The following is a 25,425-nucleotide window of genomic DNA, read 5'->3' as shown; positions in this document are numbered from 1 at the left end:
TCACTGAATACGAATTACAAAAGAAACTATTTTAGATACAATGTGAAATTAACGAAGAAGGATAAAATAAAATCCTCACTGAATACGAATTACAAAAGAAACTATTTTAATTGCAAAATTTGAAATCCGGGCAGGGCTAAAAAAATCGTAATAATGACATCGGAGACTCAAAAAATGTTTAGCTCGTGGCATGGATCTGACCAGACGCTGGACATATTCGACTGCTTTTAAGGTTTTGCGTAAACTGTCTGTATGTCCATCACACGCATTTTTCTCAGAGACGGTTGTAGCGATTGACACGAAATTTGGTTGAAAGGTGGGAACTGTGAACGCTCACGGATATAGGAAGCTACATCCTTTTACGTCGAATTTAGGGGAGAGGGGCCCATATATGCAAAAGGGGGGTGTACATTTTTTTTCATCAAATATAGTCATGTGAGCTATCAAATGAAAGGGCTCCGTTAGTACTTTCCGAAGCCCATCTTAATTTTGACATTTGTTGGAAAGACGGGGAGTGCGGGGGGTGGAAAGTGATCATTTCTTTAAACAATCAAGAGGCAAAATACCCTCCATACCGATACCTGTTCAAATAAAGCTAATAATAGTACATTACTATAATTTCTTGAAAGTGGATAGATACATTATATTACGTGCTACATACTAATGGGACAAATGCATACTGAAATCTCTTTATAAAAGAAATACACAAAACCTTTCATACCGGTTTCCCGACTTTTTTTTCATTATTCGAGAGGACGTTTCATCAAGTATTTGTTGCTCGAAATGGTACGTTTGCGAAGTTAATTGTCGAATTCATCAACCAACTTTATCCAAAGCGACCGTCAAGCAGCACTAAGAAAGAAGCCGCAGATAAAGTCACTGACGAATTTACGGGGGTGGCGAGTACAATGGGCCAACACGGCATGAGTGCTCAGAAGCTGTAGCTTCTCCCCCACCATACACATACACACACACAAGTCACTGACAGAATGAAGACAAGGCCCGAGCAACGCTGGAGCACAGAATTGTCTAGTCTTTTATTAGCTTGTAATAGAGCGAAGAATTTGTCACTAGGCCTCAATTGTGAATCACGGCAAATGGTATATAGTTTTTAAACGGAACGGACTTGCTGGGACCAGAGATTCCGCGCATAACATGGAGCAGGCAACCGCTAGTGGCGGACAACTTGAAGGGAAATCTACATATATATAAGGATTTTTGTAGTTAAAACTGGCGTTCTCAACCAATTCGTAACATTTATGTTTTCACTTTTCTTTCATTTAATTTGGGTAATCCGTGAATTGTGAGAAATATTCCCGCAATCCAGGCTCGGTTTTTCTGGAATCCAGGATACGTACACGTAAATGTGCACCTCCGATAATTATTTTTAAATTTACTAATTAATCAGTTCAAGAAAATGCTGAATCTGTGTGTATAGTTCCGAATAAACAAGTCGGAAACAATAAGCAAAAATGAAATCCGCACACCGTCCTACAAAATACATAAGTGTGCAGAAAGGCAAGTAGAAGGAGTTGTATATGTTTGCAGTGGGGGTTAGACACAATGCAACGGAAAAGCATAAAATAAACTCCCTGTCGAGGGCGAAAGGCTAAAGGAACTCTACTTTCGTAGTAGAATTAAAATCCGGAGAGAACTAGAAATCGTAATAATTACATTAAAAACTCAAAAAGGTGACTAGGGTAATACTCCTTATGGAGACTTTTAGCATCATGTGTAGCCTTCACTGGCTAGAGCCATGGATTCTGTTGGGCATATTCAGTTCGAATTTTTCTCCATTATTCAATTATTTTTTTGCATGAGATGACAAGCCTATCGTCGCCATAATTCCGCAGGTGCTCACTAATATTGCAGTCTGCAGATTGTTGAGAAGTTTTGAGTAGCTTCGAGCAATTGAACACTACCCCGTACGTGTTTCAGGTCACTGTTTCGGTATATCTTGAATTTTTGACAAACTGTGGGTTACATTGTAAATAAAAAACAAAACACATACAAGTCCTTGCACCCCATTTCTAAACACTGATGAATTTCGTACGATTTCACTTTTGCTCATTGTATATGAATACCTCGAATGCATTTCCTTCGTACGTTCGTAGTGTACATGAATATACTATGTCACTTCAATGTATAATACATTCTGCATAGGGTATCTTAGGTCGTAGTAAACGTATGCGGAAAAGATAACTTTGACGCTACTATAACTTAGTTAATAGCAATACTAGTCCCACCAAGCTTTGCAATATTATTCTCCATGTTTTAGTCTATTTTATTGCTCTAGGGTGAACATGTAAACATCAAATAGGGTTTTTAGTAAATTGCTACAAATATGGTAATATGTTTATTAACTATTTTGAGTAGATCTAGCGGCTTAAGGCCTAGATGTCATAAAGGGCATCACCATGATTCTTTTCAGATTTTTCAGTGCAAGTAATTTCTGAGAATGTAAGACGGACAGGCTTACTTTAAAGATCATCGCTAGTGCTCTTTTCAAACTGCTATCAGTGCTGGCGAAGCATAACGGTGGCAATATACTAATTTTTCACCTATCTGCGAAGTTTTGCCCTCGTGGCTGATACTAGCCAACTTGGATATTTATATAAGCATCTCCCATTCCCTATGATTATTACATCTTAGAAAGAGGTAAAGGGATGAAGCGCCAGCAATGTTGAGAAATCTTGGAAATGGGGAAATGGTTGTATGAAATTCTGACTAGGTGTACGTTACATAAGTAACTTTCATCAGTTTTTCAGCAAATGTTACGGAAAGGCATCAATAGGAATTCATTTTCAGACTGAATGCATTTTGTGGATTCTACCACATTTGCCAAAGATGGCAGTTCGAACGGAAATATCTTATAGATGCGGACCTGTATAAATTGCAATTGATATGGTTTAACCCCATTCCTCCGCACATGGCTTATTATGCACTCCATTAAGTCACATGCCGGTGTAGAGTAATTATGCTGCTGTGACGTCACCGCCAGTTTTATTTTTACATACATCAATTTGCTAAATATGTAAGTATATATGTTGATAATTTTCGAATGAATAGTATTTTTACATAAGAAATTGTATTTTGCTGGGAAGCATGTGACACACTTATAACTTGCTTAAAACCATTACGATGACTTCCACCTTGCTATCCATAGTATTCGTTTGAAACAGAATACTGCATGAGCAATGAGTGTAAATTTCCGGAAGTATTGCTTCAAGGATGGGTTGTAGCGCTAGGTCAATTTCTGATGCTATGGGACAGCAACATGTCCAGTCACTTTGTTTTTGTAAAATAAAACCTTATTAGAATCGAGTCGATGTCTATCTGTGTGTCTGTCTGTCACACCCGATTTATTGGGAAACGGCTGGACCGATTGTCACGAAAATTGGCGAGAGCGTGTGATCTGTTGTTCCCATTACAAGTGGCGCCATTTTGTGTTATGTTTAAGGGGGGGGGGGCTCTCCATGCATGTGAATGAAGGGTGCAACATTTTTTTTCATAAAACGTGGTCATGTGGGGTTTCAAATGAAAGGGTTTAATAAGTACTCTTCGAAACTGGTCCCATATTTAATATCGGGTGAAACGTAGTGGAGTGGGAGTTCAAAATATGACTATTATTAACAAAGTTATAGGGGGTAAAACCTTACCATTTTTCGTGAATATCGTGCATTCTACAATGTGCATGACGTCATCATCACGTATCAATTCGTCAATACCACACCGAAGGGAGCTCGTATGAATGGGATCGCAAAGAATTATTTTGTTTTAGTTTTTTAGTTATTTGTCTATGAATATCAATTACTCCAACCAAACGTGTGTGTATGTAGGTATTTAGTATATGCGTGCTAATGAATGTCTAATTCAGATAGATATATTTGTACATTAAACCAACCGTATTTAATATACGTGCTATATATGTACATATGCATGCTTTTGTGCGCAAAGTAAATGGGAAATATGGATACGATCAATTTATATACGTGCATATATATGTACAGTATTCGGAAATAGGCAGTTTTTTTGGGGCGAGCATAATATCCATGGCTGTAATATGTACGTATTACTTGTAGTTTGGAAAAATATGAAGGGTTATATTGAATTTGTAACTATATAGCGATAGAAAAATGTGCGTTGAAATTTCTTACATAAGATGAACACAAAACCTTTACACCCGAAGTGCGAGCTTCCGGTATTCCGACTTGTTTAAGGTTTTGTGTGAAACAAAACCTTATTAGAATCGAGTCGATATCTGTCTGTCCGTTTGTCGCTTTGAATAAGGCATAGCTTGGTGAAGTTTGAAGTGAAACTTTTACATCTCGTGCATTCTAAAACGTGTATTACGTCATCATAACTTATCAATTCGTCAATACCACAATAAAGTGAACTTACGTGAATGGGAGGTCGCAGGGAAACATTTCATTTTAGTTTTTAATCATTTGTATATCAATATCAATTACTCCAGACAGACATATGTATGTAATTTATATGTATATCTAAATGCAGCTTTGGGGTATTTGGGGTAGTGCTTAGTTCAGATAGTTAAATTTGTACATTGAACAAACGATACTTTATATGTTTATGCACGGAGTAAATCGAAAATGGGTAAACGATCCGGTGTCCGGCTGGCTCAAGTGGTTAGAGCGTTGGGTTGTCGTAGCGGAAGGTCGCGGTTCAGGTCTCCCTGGTAGCGGTGGGATTTGTCATCGTGCCTGGATGTCAGATATCAGTCGACTCAGCTGTGACCACAGTGCTGACCACATTGCCTCCTACAGTGTACTGTAATGTTCGGTTATGGTCTTGAACGAAGTGCTCTAACACATTTCAAGGCCTTGTTCCAATATGGATTCTTGCGCCATCGATTATTATTATATAGAACTCAGTATTCGGTAATAGACAATGTTTGGTTATTTAGCATGAGCATAGTATTTACGTCTGTAATATCTACGTATTTCTTGTAGTTTGAAAAAAATATGATGTTTTGGGTTTTTAGTCACCGCCAGCTTCCGGTATTCCAACTCGATATGGAAGAGTTAAGTCCTCTGGGCGGGAAGCGCAGCGCAGTATATTCTATTGTGAAACGATTGAGGTGAAATATATGCATTTAACGAGTACTTATTGTATATTTTTCAATTTACGTTTTGTAAGAGTCGATATCACGGACTCTTCTTTAATTTTTTTAGAAGATTTATGATGACTGAAAAGCAATATGTTTGCAAACATTGAAATTCAATTTTCCGGCCCTCAACTCATCACGGCGTGATTTCCATTTTACAGTTCCCAAAATGATGAGATTACGTGACGAGCGTTTTCATTTACATGGGGGCTACCACTCCTTTTTGCTAAACAAGATTGTAGCTCCTTTAAAGGGATCCTTTTGAAATTTCGCTGTTGGAATGATATGTACCTTATTTTCATTCAAACAATAAAATTGAAAGCGTAGATACATATAAACGCAGCGTTGCGTCTGTGACAAGAGGAGAAAGTTTTAGAAAAATATCGTTACCGGAATCCTGCGAACTAGCATCAACGCATACCCGCTATCCCCAAGCGATTAGTATTCTGCTCTTCACCAGAACAGAATAATTGCGAATTATTCTCGCGAGTCGTAATTTTCATGAGCAAGTAGTGATTGCGAATGTCGCGCTTCGTTTTTGCTTTCTCTTGTCAGGATTACAATCGGCAATTTTGTAAAGGACGTTTTTCGTATCGGGTTTCCACATTCGCAAATGCTGTTGCTGATTTGTATGCACCTACTATAAGCTATTTTGCATTTGATCAAGAAAATTTTGGAGTGAGCCGGTGTGTGGGGAATATGTTACTAACGGCCTGAAAAGAGTGCAGTCCATTGTAAAATGAATTGAGTGTGGGTGAGTGGGGTGAGGTGTGGGTATATTTACAACCCGCACAAGTGCTGAGCAGTCTAGTTTGATAGTGGAGACTATCTAGTTTTTTCCCATTGTAAAGTCTGTAAATTCCGTAAAAGTCGATAACTGGTTATTATATCTGCCAGTGTCCCTCTTTTGATTTTACCCAAGTTTTTGGCCGTTCTGGTTTGCCGTTTCTCATTGAAGGGAAAGTTGTTTGGTTTCCCAGTCCCTTATAGTTCTGATCCTACAAATGGTGATTCGGATTCGTTATTTAAAGGCACGTTCTTTTTGGCACTATTGTTAATAATTTCCAGTCCCGACGTTATTATGATTTTGTGTAAAACAAAATCTTATTATTTTGTTTGAGGATTGAGGGATCTTTAGTTCGCATTTACTTGATTTCGGGCCGGACCAAATGGGGAGCAACTTACTCCGTTTTTTTTGTCCAGAGTCCCCGCTTAGCTACCCAAGCTACTAAAATAAAAAGTGAAGACGGCTTCACGGTTCGTACTAGGGCTGATGCAACTCGTCAGATGCTACCTTACCTCTACTCTGAGAGCAGCCTGACCAAAGCGGTTCGCAGATGTAAAATGCTCACTTTGAGCGTAAATCCATCAAGGATTGCGCCAAAATTTGGCCAGAGCTGAAAGTATTTTGCTTGAGGATTAAAGAATCTTCAGCCCGCATACATTTCATGTCGGCTCGGACTAAATAGGGACCCACTTACCCTCTCTTTTTTGCTCTACGGATCCTCGTTTGGGTTTAGGTAACCCAAGCTTTGGTTTAACCTTTTAAACTTCAATATAAGATCTCCGTTCTGCGTTATGAAATGGTTAAAGCGCGAATCAGCTTTAGCGTTTTTTAATTATCAGCATACGTGAAACCGCTCTCTGTGGGGATGACAGTTACATATTTTCCTCAGCCTTTTTATCTCCTTCAATATGATTCTCAATTGTAAATAAATTACTGTTTGTCTGTCACAACCATTCCCTTAGAAACGGTTACTCTTATTGATACGAAATTTTGCGGAAAGGTGTGAACTGTGAATATCCTGAGTAGCCTGCTGGGAGTAACTTCGCCTAATACATGCAAAAGGCGGTGCAAAATTTACTTCGAACGTTCTTTAAGTTCATCCTAGGTATGTAAAGTTTCGCAGTAAGATAAACTTTAATAGCTCATCACATTGGAAAGTTTGATGGAAATCTTGCTATTATTAACAAAGCTATGGTATGCTAAAGTTGTCTCTTTCGTGTCAAATTACTGCTTCCCACGAAAAAAAATGTCAGAACCACATCGAATTTAATATCGGGTATATTCAACACTATGAGCTACATATAAGTGGAACCATTGGGTACGCAAATATTCTTACATAAAAAATCAACAGAACCTTTTATATCTGAAGCATTCAGCTTCCAGTTTCCCGACTTGTTTATATCTCGCGTCCATATTTGAGTTCTGCTTTGTATTGAGTCAATTGCTGTATCAATATTAACGGAAAATTCATTGAAACCGATAAGTTTAGAGTTTTTCGGAGATAACTTTACTTATTTTTGAGCTATATATTAAATCGAAGTGCACAACGCATATTATTGACAATTATTGCAGTGAACTTTCTGACCCTAAGGATACTTTTTGCCAACAACTTTATACAACGTCCTTCATATTCCGTACTTCATCAAACATAGACCAATTGTGCAAGTCAATATTTCTAATCAGTCTCTCCTTCTACTTCAACATTTGCAATTTATGTTTTCGAAACCCATTTAATTATGTGGGTTGTAACTGTAAAATGAAATCAAACTCACCTTGGGAATTTGAATTGTCCTTCCTCAGAGCCTTCCGTACCGAAGGTCGATAGAACTTTACCATTTACATCAAATATCTGTAAAATGGATAATTATAAATTGCATTTGCTTACACTCGCAATCTAATTTCCAAGTAAATTGTGTCTCCTTGGAAACAACTAAAATGATTACGCACCTGAATTCTATGGTTATTTGAGTCTGAAACGATGACCCGATTGGTATTCGAAACGGCAATATAATGGGGATGTTCGAGTTGTCCTTCACCCCGTCCGCATGTACCGAACTTGCCAACAAAAGTCCCATCTGATTGGAAAACCTATTTGAAACGATACAGGAAATGCAATTAATCGCATAAGCTAATTATGATTATTGGAGCATTTGCCGCAAAGAGCTTTGATGCTATTGTGGTTACTCGCGGGGTTATTAAAAGGCGGTTTCCAGCTTATATAATATTTCAAGGGTATTTTGACGTTTAGTGTAAGTGAAAACTTCCTTTCAAAATTGTACGCTTTCCATTCAAATACTTTATATCTCATTATTTTTTGTTCTCTGTATTTCCTGTGAAGGAATTGTAGAGGATAATGAAATGAGTATTTAAACTCCATTTATCAGCACCCCCAGGTGATACAAGGGACACTCTGAAGTAACGTTTGAGTTACGAGCGTAACTGGTAGATGTTAACTCTTGAGTAGTGCTATATGCTGCACAATCCTTTACTTACCTGAACTCTGTGATTTTCTTTATCGCAAACGTAGATAAAGCCTAATGCATCTGTGGTTACACCCCACGGGTAATTGAATTTCCCGTCGGCGGTGCCTTGAGAGCCAAAAGCCCGTAGAAACCGTCCTTGGGGATCCAGCACTTGAATTCGATGATTGTATCTGTAATGGATGAAATAGATCATAATGAAAATCCAGTTATAAATGACGTCCTGTGGCGTAACCACGTGAAATTGTTCAACCATTTTGCAATCCTCAATTTCTCCTCCATAATAAGATCTGTTGTAATACCTCCAGGTAGGACAAAGCAGAAAACAATAGAAAAATAATCTGTGCATGAGCAGGGGTTGGAAAACTAAAGAGTAAACATATCGTGAGCGTAGTCGAGGTGTTTGAGGAAAGATATTGAACTCCTCCACGTCTTCCGGATAAAGCAAGCATGAAGAGAGTCACCAATCTCAAGGTAAAATAATTTCGGTGATAAAATGCAACCCTCTCCCTTGCACCTCCATTTTCTCTGAGATTTTACCTCAATGTAGCACATGACACTTTACGCTGTCAAATGTCACTCTGATAATATCTATTAGTTTCTCCGGAATGCTCACGCAGTCAAAAGCTACCTCGAAATCGATGCAAATAGCAACAGCAAATAAAGCGAACATCTAAACTCCGCGCACTTTTCCAAACTGATTCGTAGGGTATTGATGTGGACAATGGGAGTTTTGAAGAGGAGTTTTGAATAAACGATCAGCGTGAGCCGAGGATATCACGCTTGTTGCAACAATGATAGAACATGAACTTATAGTCGTGCAAATTTTTCATAATATAATTTGGGGTCTTTCTCAGAGAAAAAGAGCAACCGGCTTTTGATGTCAAGAAAACATTCTGTGAAAAAGGCAAACAAAAGGTTCGTTGATAGAGAAAATCAGGGGATTCACATAATTCTGACTAGCGCAACTTAATGAAGGGCTTTTTGTGTGGCTCATAAATCACAAGCAGACACATAGACGGAAAAATAGAAGTATACAATTTGCATTTCAATAACAAGCCGAACGCCTCAGGAATGAAGAGTTGTGTGTATTTCTTGCGTAAGAATATTTCAGTGAAGAACTGTTCCATTTGCACGTAGTTCGTAATGTATCTACGCATTTAGCATTGATATATAATTCACTTTAATGTGATATTGATATTCAATATTTTCGGCTGCAGTAATTTACACAAGACAGCCAAATTGAGCTACTATAACTTTTCTTATCAAACTTCACAGTACGCGCTGTATCATGACCTATATTTACTGCCATATTTGATTCTAGGATGAACTTAAGAGGGTTTTTTCAGTCAGTATCCTAACAGTATAATAACATACTCTTATTAATTTTATTTGAATAGATGTCAGTGTGAAGGGTATTTGGGCATAGATGTTATACAGGAGCAGCTTCATTGCTCTCGGGGAGTATTTCCATATTTTTGGTTTTGGTAGTTTCTCGTGAACTGATCACTTAAGTTTTTAGTCCTCGCGCTTCCGTGGTGAGCCCGACGGTTGTGTAGGATGCTATTTTGATTGTATTTTTCGTTTGATTAGACGTTGCATTAATACTATTAGCGGTCAATAGTGGGGCAAGTGAGATAATGTTTTTTCATCTCATGTGAAGCCGCCACCATTTATTTTCCATGAGTTAATGTGATTTAATGAATGTCTCGTGTTCACTCCTTTGCGAAATATAGGACATCCGTACAGTTTCTTCGTCATTATTATTATTTTCCCCCTATTTCCATTTCCAATAGGACATCTCTTAAGTTGCGTTATAATCACACTTATTGCCGTTCAAGCAAGAAGTTTACAGTAGCCAACCAAGCACAAGGCAGACATAAACATTGAAGACGACCGAGATTCGGATTCGGGGCAAGAAGATCGAAAGACTGATGCTCAACCAATTTATCATCGCGCCGCCGTGTTCTGAAGTGCAGGGCAGCAATCAGCGGGCCGATGTTGAGGTGCGATGGCGACGATGAGAACGGATTTGCTGTCAGTGATGGCGATGAATGATGATGGTGATTATAAAATGACAAGTAGAAAGTCATGAATATCAGTAAAATTGACGATATCGTCGCTACCCTTACTGCGTTTACCAAAGCTCCTAGTCCATGCATTGGTCACCACCCACCTTTTCGCCGACATCACCGCAGCCAGCGGCAGGTATTTTATAGATCTTTGTGTTAAGTAGTTGTCACAAGGCATTTTCTCCGGATGGGCCTACTTGTGGTGCATATGCAATAAAAAAATATATCGTGCAGTCATCTAAATTTATACTGAGATTAATCAATTGTTCATCAAGTCGATCGATTTCTCTACTGGCGTCGCGGAAACTTGGGGTAGAGAGGTCCCATGCCCTTTACTCCAAATCGGCTACACCGATTGAAACGAGATTTGGCGGACATATGGGAACTATGGAATCCCAAGCATACAGCGACTGACATAAATTTACGTTGATTTTGAAGGACGGCTCTCTGTACACACAGGTGTACAGTGACCGGAAACCTCCTTAAGGCCTGTGAGTACCAAATTTTGCACCAAAGGAGTGGATAATATCCTGCCTAACGCTCTGAACTTTCGTTGAAATGCGATTATTAGTATCAAAGTAATAGCAAATCCAATCCAATTTCGCGCCCATCTTAAGCTAAGATGCGGACATCATAATTAATGAGAATAATTGACATATGAGTGAAATTCTAAAGATCAATATATGAAGAAGCTACTTTACATGCCACAAGTGGCATGATTTCGCCATAGGATTAAGGGGCGACTCCCCATATATGCCAAATAGGGTGTAAGATACGATCATGCGAGATGTCAAATGTAAGGGCTCAATTAATATTTTTCAAAACTGATCGTATTTTTGATATTGTGTGTAACCTAGGGGAGTGAGGACTCAAAATGTGTACCCCAAAAAGTGAAACAGGTCTCGTTCTCAGAATCTATCCAACAATAAAAATTTGAAAACACTCAATATGGTGTATGCATATGAATGCCATTATCTACACAAATAAATTCAATAATAGAATAATTTACAAATATACACGAAAATACCTCTTAAGACCAGGACGGAAGTTCAAGATTTGGCATCAATATAAATGCTAATATAAGACACAATTCCGTAGAGTTTGATTGAATCCAGCTATTATTAACAAATTTATAGAAAGTCGATTTTTGATATTCCATGTGAATTTTTTGGCTTCCTTTAGTTATTTGTATATCTGGTTTTTAGATCAAATTGAAAATTAGCGCTCAGTTGGGTTTTTAACTATGTACAGTTGAAGCGATCGTGCACTAATAGTTCCTTACATAAGGAAACACAGAACCTTTCAACCCTAAAGCGTCTAGCTTCTGGTTTCCCGACGTGTTTTCCACTGAGTGTAGTACTAGGTACATTGCACAAAACCTTGAAGGGAGTAAATTACGGCAATAACAGAGCGACTTACATGTTACGGAAAATTTTGAGTAAAATAGTAGAGCATCAACTGCAGTAGTATGAAGACGTTTATTGGTGAATATCGTGGCGCCTGCTGTTAAGAAAAGCATGATTGCCTCAATAACATTATAAGCGATGGAGATGATTTCGTCCCTGAACTTAGCAGTTAACCAAGTTTAAATCAAGGATACAACGAATCCTAGAGCCAGTAAGTAAGGACTGAGAACGGCATTCACAATACAATGCTGAGCTATCAGTTCTCTACGATGAAACTTGAATCGACCCTCATGTGGTGCACGGCAAAGTTTCAGTTTCACAAAAATATAGAATGATTCAGTTGACGCAGAGAGCAAATCGGCCGCATTTAGTTGAATCTTTTGGATTGCACAATGCCACTGTAACATTTAGAAAGTAAATGCAACAGTTTTGAAGGACTTGTAGAAGAAGACATGTATAACTTATTGGGTAACGTCATAGTTGACCGAAGATTTAGAAGAAGTATTGGTGTAAATTCAAGATATTGGATGGCAATGTGTAAAGGAATATTCGTTGTTTCCGAGAGAAGTGCCTTTTTCATTTCAGAAGGATAAGAATAAGGAGAAAAATAAGGAGAAGGATAAGGAGAAAACTATCGCTATTACAGACAAATTCCAAACTCAGAAACCTGCCTATACTGTGAAACTAGAAAGACCAGAAGGTCTACCACTTCTTGGTTCAGCGAATATAGGGAGTGAAAAGAGTCAAAGATACTATTAGAATAAGCAACATGGGGAACAATTGTGCGAAATCCAATCTAATATGTTGAATGTTGACGTCAGCCATTATGGTATTCACATTCACCAATGTCCGCTTCGAAGAATTCATAAGGACAACTAGCAAATGGATTGAGAGATTGCAACGATATGATTTGCAAATAGAACATGCTAGAGCAGATCAGCACAATAATACATGCAATCTTCAAAGCACCGAGAGGACACGCAATTGGAAATTGGCCCGAAATTTCAAACACTATGCCGAATCGAGCAATTTCAAGATTCATCCATTCAACAACCATTCGATTGTGGGTCTGAAAAATTGTCGAAGAGTGCTGAATTTTACATACTGGGTTATGAAACATATGTATCTATTCGGCATAATGTAAAGCAATCACTGGTTCCTATTCTGGAAAAGTCCTCAATAATCCGAGATCCACATAGATTTCTTTTATGGATGTGGATCTTAAGCCTTTTTTGTTACTTTTTATTTCTTGGATCTGAGTTGATTAAAGTAGTTTATAAAAGCTAAAGGTTCGAGAAAAGTGGAAGCCTTACTAGTTGCCGGTATTTTCACTTACCTATCCGCTATAATATATTGACCGATTCGGTTGACTGCCACACCGGCTAAGCAGTCAAATTCTCCTTCGCCATTGCCATACTCGCCGAACTCCTTCACAAATGTTCCGTTGGCATCAAATACTTGTACGCGGTGATTGGAAGAGTCTGCTACAACGATGGTGTTCTCAGGTCCAACGGCAATGCCGCGAGGCCATGTGAACGATCCGGGCTCGCTCCCCCGGCCACCCACTTGAAACAGCTGCTGTCGTTTACGCAGGTATTGTGTCCTAGGGGAGATACCTGCTGCGGTTATACCGACTGCTGCCGTAGGGGAGGTAGGGGAGCCTAGCCCGTTTTTTGAATCATCATCGGAGGATCCTAATTCATTGGCTTGTCTAAGCGGAAGGCCTAGGCTCAAGCGTCTTGCTGTCGAAGAACTACTCGAAGGTGTCGAGGGTCCCTCGCGTGCGTCCTTTGCACTGCGATTGCCATATTTGTTTTTGAGGTAACGCGCCCATGAACTGAGCGCCTCTCCATCTTTGGCTCCTGCGCCTGCATTCCTGTCTGGAGAACTTTCGCGAGATTTAAGGGCATGCGACGATCTACTTCTGGATAAATCAGAAGGTCCCGATGCCATAGATGATGTTCCGTATCTGTAAGAACCAATATTAGTGGATGCACACCTTAAAAGGAATGTGAAGTGCGCGTTTGCAACGAATTAACACATGAATTTATTTGCAAGAAAACGAGCGCGTTAATTCGGTTAAATAGATTCCGAGGATAGAACAATAAACTTGAAATAAAGGAACTAAAAAGTGGAAACTTTCAAAAATTGAACCGTCAATTGAAAAATAAACTTAGGGATGGGAAACTAAAATTGAGTGTTTGAATGATTTCATGATTTAGTAGAATCGCACCTTGAAGCAAGATAAGCAGACGGCGATGCGGTGGTTGGTGAAACGGGATCGTCAAGATCGTCGTCATCATTTCCGAACGTATGAGTGGACCGGCTTCTGGCCAAGCGATTGCGTCTCTCCTTCATGGCCAAATACCTAGACCGTCCAGTGCCATACCTACTGTCCGAATCGTCTCCTGTAGCGTTATCGTCCTCGGGCGGTACAACCGCAGTGCTTTTGCTCTTATTTAAAAAGCGACTTGTATAGCTGCAATTAATTATTTCAACACGTGGAAACTTTATGACTCGCTCTCTATCTCAACTACGAATTCTCAAAAAGTTATTTCATTTATGTTTTCTTTTTAACAATTTCTACTAACATTAGTTTGCCTGGGTTATCGGGTTAGTTTCGTCTGATGCCCAGCAAAGCAAGCAGTTTTGAGTATATGAAAACCTGTAACTTCTTAGTGGATAGTGCAAAGGACAACACTTGATGACTAGTTTTGTTATGTTACAGTGAGAATTTCTGATTATTAGGAATGTCGAAAGAAACGGAAAATGACAGCAGTACTGGCTTAACGGGCTCACAATAGGTATATAATCAAACTAGCTGATTGCAGTCTATGAATTCCTTAATGATGTGAAATAGTCGCGCCAGAAAAATAATTCAATTCAAATAGTAACCATCAGTACTGTTTCCATTCTCGTCGTAATCAATTTAGTTAAATACGGTAGCATCCAAAAAACACGAAAATGTCAAGAAAATTGAGAGTTTCTTTTCACCTGCTTCCAGATGATCCGCCATAACGGTGATCATCAGGTTCTGTATAGGACGAAGCTCCAGGGCGTGTTCGCGTACTCGAGGCGGTATACTTAGGGCTACTGTCACGTTCGGTCGCTGTTCTATAATTGGAAGGGGCATACGCAGACCGTAGACTTGCTTCTTCACGAGAATTTCGACGATTCTCAATAGCGTCACGTGTTCTTTGAGATGTTGACGCACCTATGTTATCACGAGTAGGTGCCTTGACTGGGGTTTTCTTTGGTTCTTCTTCCTCTTCCTCTGATTCTTCTGAAGAAGTTTCTTCTTCAGTGCTCGATTCTGATTCTTCCTTCTTCTCAGTGGTCTGTTGGTGCTGGGGTAAGAATCGGCTCTGGAAAGGTTTCTTTTCCGTCGCAGGTGGTGTCGATGGTGTGCTATCCACAGATGTACGTGTGCGAACAGCTGGTTTTGTATCGTTTGCAATGGATGATCTCGCGGGTGTAGATGAAGCTACAGCTGCAGAAGAACTAGAACTTTCTGTCGACGCCGTTGACTCACTGCTTTGGGAACGGGTGGTCTTCTTTGGGCTGTTGGCTACTCCTGCCGGCGTAGATTTGGTTACAGACTGTTGGTGAGATGGAATTGAACCATCAGATTCTTCTTCAGATTCGGTGTCAGCCTGAACAGAGAGAGATAATAGTGGACGAAAAATGATGATGTGTTCAATGAATTTTTATCACGTTCTTCACAGTGCTTTTCGGACAAACACAAAGCGAATTTTGACACAAATGTATTCAGTGAGTATAAACAAAAACTGATGGCTTAAAATGAGTTGAAAATACTCGTGAGATGATTTATGAATTTATCTAGAATTTTAATGAACACACAATACTCCTTCGTTTGAGGAGAAACTCCTCGGGATTCTTTTCACTCTCATCTTAGCTAATGTATATAGAAAACTTGCTACATGGAAATTAATGTATCGGAGTTGTAATTCGATCCCGCAATAACCAGAAATTGTTCCTTTACAAGCCACTATTTATAATTTGAATCCAAGAGGATGCACCTATTCTGTGTTACAAATCTTCCAAATAGGAAACAATGTTCAGTTCATTTTTCGCGATGCATTGTTATGTAATCAGTTTTGTCGTAACAAAACAGCACGACGACGTATTATTGATAGCAGTATTTTATTGATAAAAAATGAAAGCGACGTCAGGCTTATAGATAAAAATAGGAGTGCCTTTTATAAATGAGAAGATTCTAATTAAACTGAAACATTGATTCGATGTGGATGTTGAGGGGATTGCGCATGATGTTTCCTCATAGCCTGGGTGTTTGGTGGAAGATAATGGTATTCATTGGACACTGCAGATCCCCAAGAAGCTGTGTGGTACAGATTGGAAATTTGATCTTTGTATAGATCGTTATAGAGGAACAATTTGAACGCAGTCATTATTATGCTTTGAAGGATATTAGTCAGCCGGAAGGTGCGCTTGAACAGATTTTGGGTATTCCTTCTAGATTGCACATTTGAAGGATTTTATATTTTTTTCGGTTTGTAACAGTCACCTTCTCCCCCCTTTCCCCCCTTTTTCAGAGTATTTCACACTTTTTTACTTAGGTGGAAGAATAAAAACACTATTCACGGAATAATAGCAAAAATAATCCTGGAGCGTTCTGACATCTTCAAATGCTGATTACCACTAGTTCCTGATGCACGTTAGTAGTGCAAATTGTGAATAAGTTAAATTTGATCATCTGGTAGTGCCTAGGACTGTACTGCCAGATACGATCAACGAATAAGTGTAAGCTGTGGTAGTTAGGAACTATCTAATATATGCGGAAAGCCGTAAGCTTAATATTTTATATGGTGGTGCTCACTTATTTTCATCGTCGATTTCTAGTAGTACGCTTTATGCTTCTGAGACATTCTCTGCATCTCGATGCCGCACAACCAAAGTCTGTTTTTGATTTGAGGAATATTATTTATTTGGCAAGAGAAATCGATTTCCCGGGATTATGTTTTGCCAACTCTCAAAACCTTCAGAAGGAGCCAATATTCTGGAAATTGAACTTGCTGGAGCAAGATTTCTTTCCGATTCAAATAAATACAAAAAATTCCCACATGGTAAATCAGTAGATAAGCATACGCAGCACCAAATCATTTACAAAGCGAGGAACACATAAAGGTTCATATGGCTTCTTCGAAGTTGGCACAATTTGCAGGGTTCCTCTACAGCAGAAGCGAAAAACAAAAAAAAAAAACGTTCGTTATGGATATCTGTTGGGGAATCTTCCCTCTCTTTTTTCTCTATTTTCCCCACGAGAAAATGGTGTTTTGAAGTAATCGGGTTCAAATTTAACGTTCCTATCTCGTTATATCATATGATGGTTTTCAGGAGGATATACATTATATTCGCTTCTTTCATAAAGCCAAGAATACCCATATTTTGAAACGTTCCCTATATGTAATTCCCAGTCAGAATAATTTATAAACGGAAAACATATTCTTTTTGGTCCAGCATCACTTTACTCATTTCGCAACGTGCTTCTTGCATTCAAAATTTTCCGCATCGTACAGGCATGCCTAATCCAGACTGTCATACCTACCTTACACATATCATCGTCTCCCCGTGCCCGATGGTATGTTTATTATTTATAAGCCATGTCGAGTGTATTTAAGTGAAAGGCGAATGATACTACTTGTGTCTCCAAGTAAGAGTAAATCCTCAACTGAGACGGTGATGCGATGACATCAGCAGGATCCCGCAAGCCGGGATGACATCGTACCAGTATTCCCCCAAGCAGCGATAAATTTACCATTTTGAATCAGCTTATTCTGAATCCCATTTCGGGAGGGCCGAATCCAGGACTCCGCGTGTGAATTCGATGCCGGCGTGGCTACCAACTTTGCTTTTATAAACAGATTTCTATTACGTCCTCAAATATTTAGAAGCGCCGTGAAATTGAAAGATTTTCCAAAAGCTCCTACACCTCCATTACATCATATTTATTATAATCCTGGCCAAGTTACGTTCGCCGGATATTACGACAGATACGACGCCACCATCGAAAATCTCTTGCTAAAAATATGTATTTATGATGGTAAATTTTTAATAAATGACATGTCGATCCAAAAGAGGATATGCGTTCAATTTATTTGGCGTGATGTGAGGGCTGGTTCCCCTGGGTATGTACGCAACAGAAAAGCGGGTCGAAAGCTAAAAGGATATGAATATTTGTACGCGTGAGATGAAAAATGAACTACATTTCGCTGTCGCCCTGGAGTCCTTGGCAAGCGGATCTACTGGCATCCTAGATGCTGGTCACATATTTCGCTTAAATTGGTTGGATATTATTTGTGGGGATGTGCTGTAAAGACGTTTCTTATCGACTATTTATTATGTTTACTTTTGCACTGAGCTACACACATATGTACTATAAGTGCTTTGTGAGGCCGACAAATCGCTTGAGTTCAGGGTTTCTGCCACTGCGTCTATTTAGGATTTTGCACTCACCTGTGCGAAAATTGATGTTTATCAGAAAGATTTGTATTACTTGTATTTCCGATATAAAATATTTAAATAAAAGTTCCCAGTAAATTGTGTCGCTCCACTCAGGCTGTTCCTTAAAATGGACGAGGGTGGCAACATTTCATGCTAAATGTTTTCCTTTTAGCGCTATTAAAATCTGAATCGTTGAAGTCTTGCAAGAGTGGAAGGCGCTTTGTGCCTGCGACCGTATACAAAATGAAAGCAACGCAACGACAATAAATCGTTACCTAATTTTAATTCAGTAATCTTTGCGCTTTAACACGACAAAATCCTTAGCGAGCAGACGCCCTTTTTTGGAGAACGAACAAACAACGAAATTCTCCGAAGCGAAGTTGCCTTCATATGGCAGCCATTCTACTTCGCGGGGGCACCAGCATTCCATTTCACCCTATTGTATCAATTGTGCAAAGTGGTGTGAAAAGAGTTATATCAAAGCACGATTCTGCAGAACAATTCTATTGATCTGAGCTGTTAGATGGGAAAACCAGAAAATTGGGATCTCACATAGGTTTCCTTAAGCTACTGACTGACGTATAAGTAATTGTACTGCGAATCCTACCAAGTGGTTATTGCAAGGTTAAGTTGCTAGCCAAAACCTACCTGAAGCTTTATTTTGTTGCAATCTACTACATTTTACAGGTAAGAAGTGGCAGCTTTGTTTAGAGGAAGCTTTTGTGGAATCGATTGTGTTTACTGTAGCATTTAGAATATTGATCTGAGCGTGAAATATGGCGTTTCTTCATGTGGAATACTGAGTCATTTCGTATGTCTATTGTTTTCTATATCGTGGCAAAAGTACTTGCAGGAGCTTCGGCGAATTTTTTGCATCATCATTCTTTAATCTTCATCAAAACTCACCTCAGGTTGGGGAGGTGTGCGGCGCACAGGTGAACCAGGTCCGCTATCACTTTCTTCGCTCGTAGCTGTGGCGCTTGCTGAGGTGCGCTTCAGGGCTGCAACCCTGTCGGCCGCAGGACGTTCTGGTTCCGTATGAGCAGGGGTGGTTGATGTCGATCCCTTGTTTTGACGTTTAAGTCTTGATATTTCATCGTCCTCTGAAACTTGTCGTGCGGCAGCTGGCGGAGCTGGACGCGTACGAACGGCGGGTTTGGCTTGTTGTACTGGTGGAGGTGCGGGTTCTTTCTTCTCTTTCTTATCTTTGCCCTGTTCCTGAAGGCGTTTCAAGACTCTTGGACTATCTGAAAGTCTAATTATGCCACTAAGCTGCCCGCGTGATACATCCTCTGTATCCAGGACACGGTCCCGCTCTTTGGTATCTTTTTCATTGAACCGCACATTCCTGTTGACCTCACTGTCGGAATCATTTTCATTTTGATGACTTCTTACGAATCTCGATCTGAATCGAGATTTTGGGGCTCTCGATGAGGATTCATTATCATAATCATAATCGTAGTCGCCTCCTCGACCATATCGTGATCCGGAGTCACCATAGCGGTCGCCTCCACCACCAGCGCGATGACGCTCTCCAAACTTTCTGCCTCCCAGGACTGGTTCATCGTCATAGCCTCGTTCATCTTGACGGAATTGTGTAGCTAGACGATGGTCACTCTTGGATCGCATAAGCCCTGGTTGATGGGCATTCGGGATCGCCAAATGTGCCCCACTCTGACTGTGACCCGGGGCATGTGGTGTGATATTCAAGTCGCCAAACGTTGCTAAGTTTATCACCAACTGATTTGGATCAATTGACATTAGGAATCGAACGCGTCGACTATAATCCGCGTTTTCATATTCGAAATTTCTGAGAAACTCTACTGTTTTCAAAAATATTTCTTTAGTATCCATAAGTTCACAATCATCCCACTCTACGTTTTCGTTCATATACTTATCACAAACATCACAGTTGCTTTGGATATTTGTAATTTCGAGTTCCAAATTATCCTTGAGCGATGTAAGATTCCTCATTTCTGTAGTCAAGTATCGATCGATTTCTCCGCGCAAGCCTTCAGTTCGATCTTTGATCGCCTTTGTGAGTCTACGGTAGATTTCTTCGATTTCTTCTGAAACGCTAAGGGTATTAGTTTGTAAGCTAAGCATATTTTTCTCAATTATAGCCAAAACATCCTGAAGCCTATGTATTCCCCGCCGAACCTGAAGTTTAGAAAGTTATGTTATTGTAATTAACTTAAACTGTAATTTCCAATATTTCATTCGGTTTTACCTGACTGTTAATTCGAACGATTTCGCGGCGCAAAATATCCATATGAGCACTCTTACAGTCTTCACAGGTTTTTTTGTCACAATGAGCGCAACTAGAGAGGTAAGCTTTCTCGGAGCAAACATTGCAACGTTCCATAACCTGACCTGCAAAAAAAACGGGAAAACATTAGGAAATGGTACTTAATTCACATTTGTATTGAGTTTGTATATAATGATAATCATTGGCGCAGCAATCCAGTTGGATCAGAGCCTTGAAGTGTGTTAGACTATACTACAGCACACTGTAGGAGGCAATGTGATCAGCACTGCGCTCGCCCAAGATTATTACCCTGATTTGACTCAGGTACTCATTCACAACTGAGTCGACTGGTATCCGACATCCAGTCACGATAGTAAATCCCGCTGCCACCAGTGAGATTTCAACCACGACCTTCCGCTACCACAGCCCAGCGCTCCACCACCAATTGAGCCATCCGGACACATAAATGTATATAACCTCCGCAGTTTTATTTCTTAAACTCGATAAATACCAACAGGTATGTGTTCCAGTTATTGAATTTATTTTTATGAAACAAATTCTAGTCACTGGTAAGAAAATCAACCTGAATTCTAATGTAATTGTCTTTATTTCTATATATTTTCAGCAAAGAATCGAGGTAGGACTGAAAAAATCTTGATACGCGAAATAGAGTAATTTCGCAGCACAGCAATAATAAACTGTATAGATATTTTCTGAACGGCCGCGGAATATAAAATATAAGGGTCACATAAAAAATGAAAGTGTTTGCTTACATAATTTTGAAAATTCATTTCTAGCCACCCATTGTGAGCAATATGTTTACCAGATTCTGGTCACCGACAAAGAAAATATGATGAAGGCAGCTTCTACCTAGTGAGAATGAGATGTCCAATGATCAACAACAGGAAGCGTGAATTAAGGGGGTCATCTCGTGTGTCGGATGCGCGAAATCAAATTTTTTTTTGGCATCAATTGAATCTAGATATAGTGGGCAAAGTGATTCTTTGATATTCGGAGTCGTTCGGAAATTATAGCGTTAAACACCTGCCAGATTTATGTCAAACGCCGTAATAAAGCTCGTATTTATCGGTCCGAGTGACGTTCGAATGACTTCCTTAAAAGGACAAGAATTACAGCGAAGGCTGCTTCTTCAAGAAACCTAAGGTTTATTGATTAGGTATAACAGATTAATGGTCACTTAAGTTTTTATGGCTAAAAATCGCATTCTACTTTTTAAATGCGAAACGAAACTTCATTTTGAAAATCGGATGCCACCATAGCCTAAAATCTATCAAACGAAATTTTTTGAAATTTTCACGACTTATTTAGAACATATTTCTACGTCCGCAAACTAGGATAATTGCGATTCATTCAGTAGATCTCCTTCAAGTTTCTAGTATTTGACGCATGTTATCATTTACATTCACATCAAATTTCATACTTTGAGGATGAATTTGAAGAAGATTTTGATAAACAAAAATGTAAAAAATAAAACGCAATAAAATTGATAGACCAGTAGCTTACTCCAAACTACAATTTTATTTTATTATGTATATATATATTTCGGGAGCAACTTACTCCCTTCATCATACAAAGCTACTGAAAACAATTGCGATTTTACGGTTCTATTTATACTAAAAACACTAAGAACCTAAATTACTTTTTAAGAAAAAACAAAAAAAAAAATAAAATTATTAACCTAATTATGTATTAATTACCGCGGTAAGTCTTATTAATTTTGAGGGGCAATTACCAGAATTTGTGTTTAATAACCGCGTTGTGTCTTCTCTCAGAATTTCTAAACTTTCCCAAGTATCCAAGGTTGTCGTTCGGTTTGTATGCCCCAAGAGTTCAAGATTTTCGCGTTGAATGGTATGGGCTTCCTCGACTATGTGCGTTGCCACTGATGATCTTATGCACGACTTTTGTTTCCGAACAATACTTACCGCTTCTTTGATGTGTTCATTAAATCTAGTCGTTATCAGGCGTTTCATCTGTCCTATGTAAATTTAATTACAGTCGCTGCACGTTATTCGGTAAATCCTGCTTTTTCCTTTCGCTGCCAAAGGATCCTTGACGCTTCCCAGTAAGTTCCGCAAAGTGGATGATCGACTCGAACCTACGACTTCCAGTTGCTACTTTTTTACCCAATTCCTGATGTTGTTAAATAGGTAGGGGGATACTTATTCGTCTGGTGGTTACCTCCTTCTGCTGCGAAAATAGTGTTGTATAGGCATGCCTATTGTGTTACAATAAACCATTATTATTTATTGACACTAACGCTTTTACTCTTCAGCGCATATTGATCTCTTTTATTTGACGGACACTTAAGAAGGCAAGTAGACATTGAATTGAATTTAGCATTGTTTTACATATTGAACTGAGGGCGCAATGTTTTATGCCTGACATTGATATCGGTTGCGTCGACTCAGTGCGGCGATATTCCACCGTAATATGACCTCCAGTGATCTAATCTTCTCGCGAGTATTTGACAAGTCTCATAGGTTGCAGCGATTAGACAGAAGCGTGTTTGCACCAAGGGCCTGCAATTAACACTATGATTACCAGATGACATGTACACCTCGTCTACAAAAATTTAGATGAAACGCTTTGAGCACTGATGATAACGACGAAATTTTGAATAACCCGCGTGTGACAAAGTGCGTGAAGTGCTGAAGTGCAAAGTGTAAGCCGTGGCAAAGCTAATAGCAACAATTTCGCTACCACACCACGAAAAAGCTTGATAGTGGTCTTAAGCCCTTCAATAGCCTAACAAGACGTTCTAACAATAGATTTCTTCTCGATGACGGTAAGCAGCTAAAAAGGTAGAACGTGGACTTTGTTTCTTTTCTGAATCATATGAGAAGCCGATGGGGACTGCTCCTCAAAGAGAAACGAAATTCTTTTCGTGTAGCAACATGGCCTAAGTGAGGAGAGCTACTATTACCTATATCTATACAGGTTGTCGCTATTTTTGCTTCCCGTAGATGTTGAGTGAACTTTGTGGTTACCAATCTTTGGTTCGTCCAAAGTACACTTTTGGACATTCAAAGCATGATACCTTATATATATATATATTCCGCTCATTTCCGACATGTGCTTAGATTCATCGCGTAGGACAGGCTTGTTTTTAGTTGGAAAGGTCTGCTAGATCCAATGGTAAGTAAAACATATCGCATTTTTTGAAGATTCGTCGTAGTTTATGTGTGTGCCACAGAGGAGTAAGTTATACGTATGTCCTGTTTTGGTATTTGTTGCAGGTAGAGTGTAGTTAGGTTATCTCTTTCCATTTTCTGAGCTTCCTTTTCATCATGGACTCATCATCTTGCAGTCATATCCGTTCTTCTTGGCAGTATACTTGAAGTACATTTTCACTTTAAGTTTGGATCCATATTAATTGTTACAAATTCCTTATGGTCACCATAAACCCCTATGGGGAGCATAGGATGTCAACCGCGCCTACGCGGTATCGCTGAGAGTCTCTTGGAAGGTGTTTCGACGCCCCTCTCCTCCCCCGCCAGTATTCTGAAAAGTCTACCTTCTTCCTCCGCTCTTCTGCACCAGATTCTAAGATAACCTATTGTTGCATATCCTGGGATTATGGGCCTGCCTACTTTAGCTTTCTGATCAACACGACTACAGCTATTCAGCCCGAACACTGATGATAGATGATACTGCCTTAAGCCAAAGTGCCTGATGGCACTACCACATCCCATTGGGTGTTTTAGCTACGAACGGTACGAATTGCTGAGAGCTTAAAACTTCTGAGTAAAATTGGCGGTCACTTTCAATTTCAGACGCCGCAACTTTCAATTTCACACCCAGTGTTTGGTGAATTATTTCCCTCCAAACTCTTTCTCCTTAAACACCCTAGCCAAGGTCTCGTTTGATATCATCGCAACTATTGTAGTTGTTAAATTAAAAGTGTATTTCAAAATATGACACCTATTGTCATTTCATAGCTTGTAACGGTACCTGAGAGAGTTACAGTACAATATCCTTTAGGATTTTTCAAGGAATTGGTCATGGTATTGCTAATGTTCTCTACTTTTCAAGCTCTAGTTTAATTTGTTCTATAGTCAGTTAGTATTGTCCCCTTTCTAAAAGAAAATAATCTATCACAGTAATAAAACTTTTTGGCGTTATGAGGTTATAATTATGAAACAAAATTAGATGCGCTTTTAAGGCTTGGTGTGAAACAAATCTATAAAATGTCTGTCTGTTTGTCGGTCACCCTGATTTACTTGGAAACGGCTATTGTCATGAAATTTGGTGAAAACATGTGATCCGATTGCTTTTACATATAGCAAGTGGCGCTATTTTCTATTGTTTTTCGCGTATATACGCCAACTAACTTTACTGCTCTAAGGGGGGATTCCCGTTGCTGATTCAAAAGGCTTGGAACTTTTTTTATCTATGTTGAGAGTCCTGACAGTTCAAGCAATTGGCAATTTGTTATTATTAAGGTTCTATGTGAAACAAAACTTTGGTCTGTGAATCCCTTTACATATAGCAAGAGGAGCCATTTTGGGTTGAGTGGGCTCCCCATACATTCGAAAGGAAGGTGCAAAAGTTTTTTTTTACAGAATATGGCCACATGGGATATCAAATGAAAGGGCTCGATTAGTACTTTTCGAAGCCGGTCTTAGTTTTGACATTGGTTGGAAAGGTGGGGAATGCGGGGGGTTGAAAGTGATCATTTCCGAAAAATCTGAAAAAAATCAGGAGGCTCCTACTATATGGTGCCTGGGCTCCAAAATACCTTCCATACCGATATCTGTTCAAATAAAGTTAATAATCGTATATTACTATAATTTTTTGTAA

At 39.2% G+C, this 25,425-nt stretch overlaps 1 protein-coding gene across 5 annotated transcripts in view; it reads right to left on the bottom strand.

The window, feature by feature from the left end:
- Nucleotides 1-25,425, bottom strand: part of LOC119647764 (RING finger protein nhl-1) — a 116,095-nt gene that overhangs the window by 15,630 nt on the left and 75,040 nt on the right. For 3 of the 5 annotated variants that reach the window (XM_038048901.1, XM_038048893.1, XM_038048913.1), the window contains 8 exons: nt 20,584-20,726; nt 19,260-20,513; nt 14,865-15,523; nt 14,104-14,349; nt 13,207-13,839; nt 8,406-8,565; nt 7,860-8,000; nt 7,685-7,761 (listed from right to left, as the gene is read on the bottom strand). In XM_038048901.1, the coding sequence (XP_037904829.1) occupies nt 7,685-7,761; nt 7,860-8,000; nt 8,406-8,565; nt 13,207-13,839; nt 14,104-14,349; nt 14,865-15,523; nt 19,260-20,513; nt 20,584-20,726 (3,313 nt within the window). The remainder of the gene's footprint in view (nt 1-7,684; nt 7,762-7,859; nt 8,001-8,405; nt 8,566-13,206; nt 13,840-14,103; nt 14,350-14,864; nt 15,524-19,259; nt 20,514-20,583; nt 20,727-25,425) is intronic. The other 2 variants (XM_038048924.1, XM_038048935.1) reach the window with 2 other exon arrangements.

The sequence above is a fragment of the Hermetia illucens genome, chromosome 1 (assembly GCF_905115235.1).
Source record: "Hermetia illucens chromosome 1, iHerIll2.2.curated.20191125, whole genome shotgun sequence".
NCBI classification, from domain to species: Eukaryota; Metazoa; Arthropoda; class Insecta; order Diptera; family Stratiomyidae; genus Hermetia; species Hermetia illucens.
Note: the sequence above shows the minus strand (reverse complement) of the source record. Positions and strands in the feature narration are given on the sequence as shown.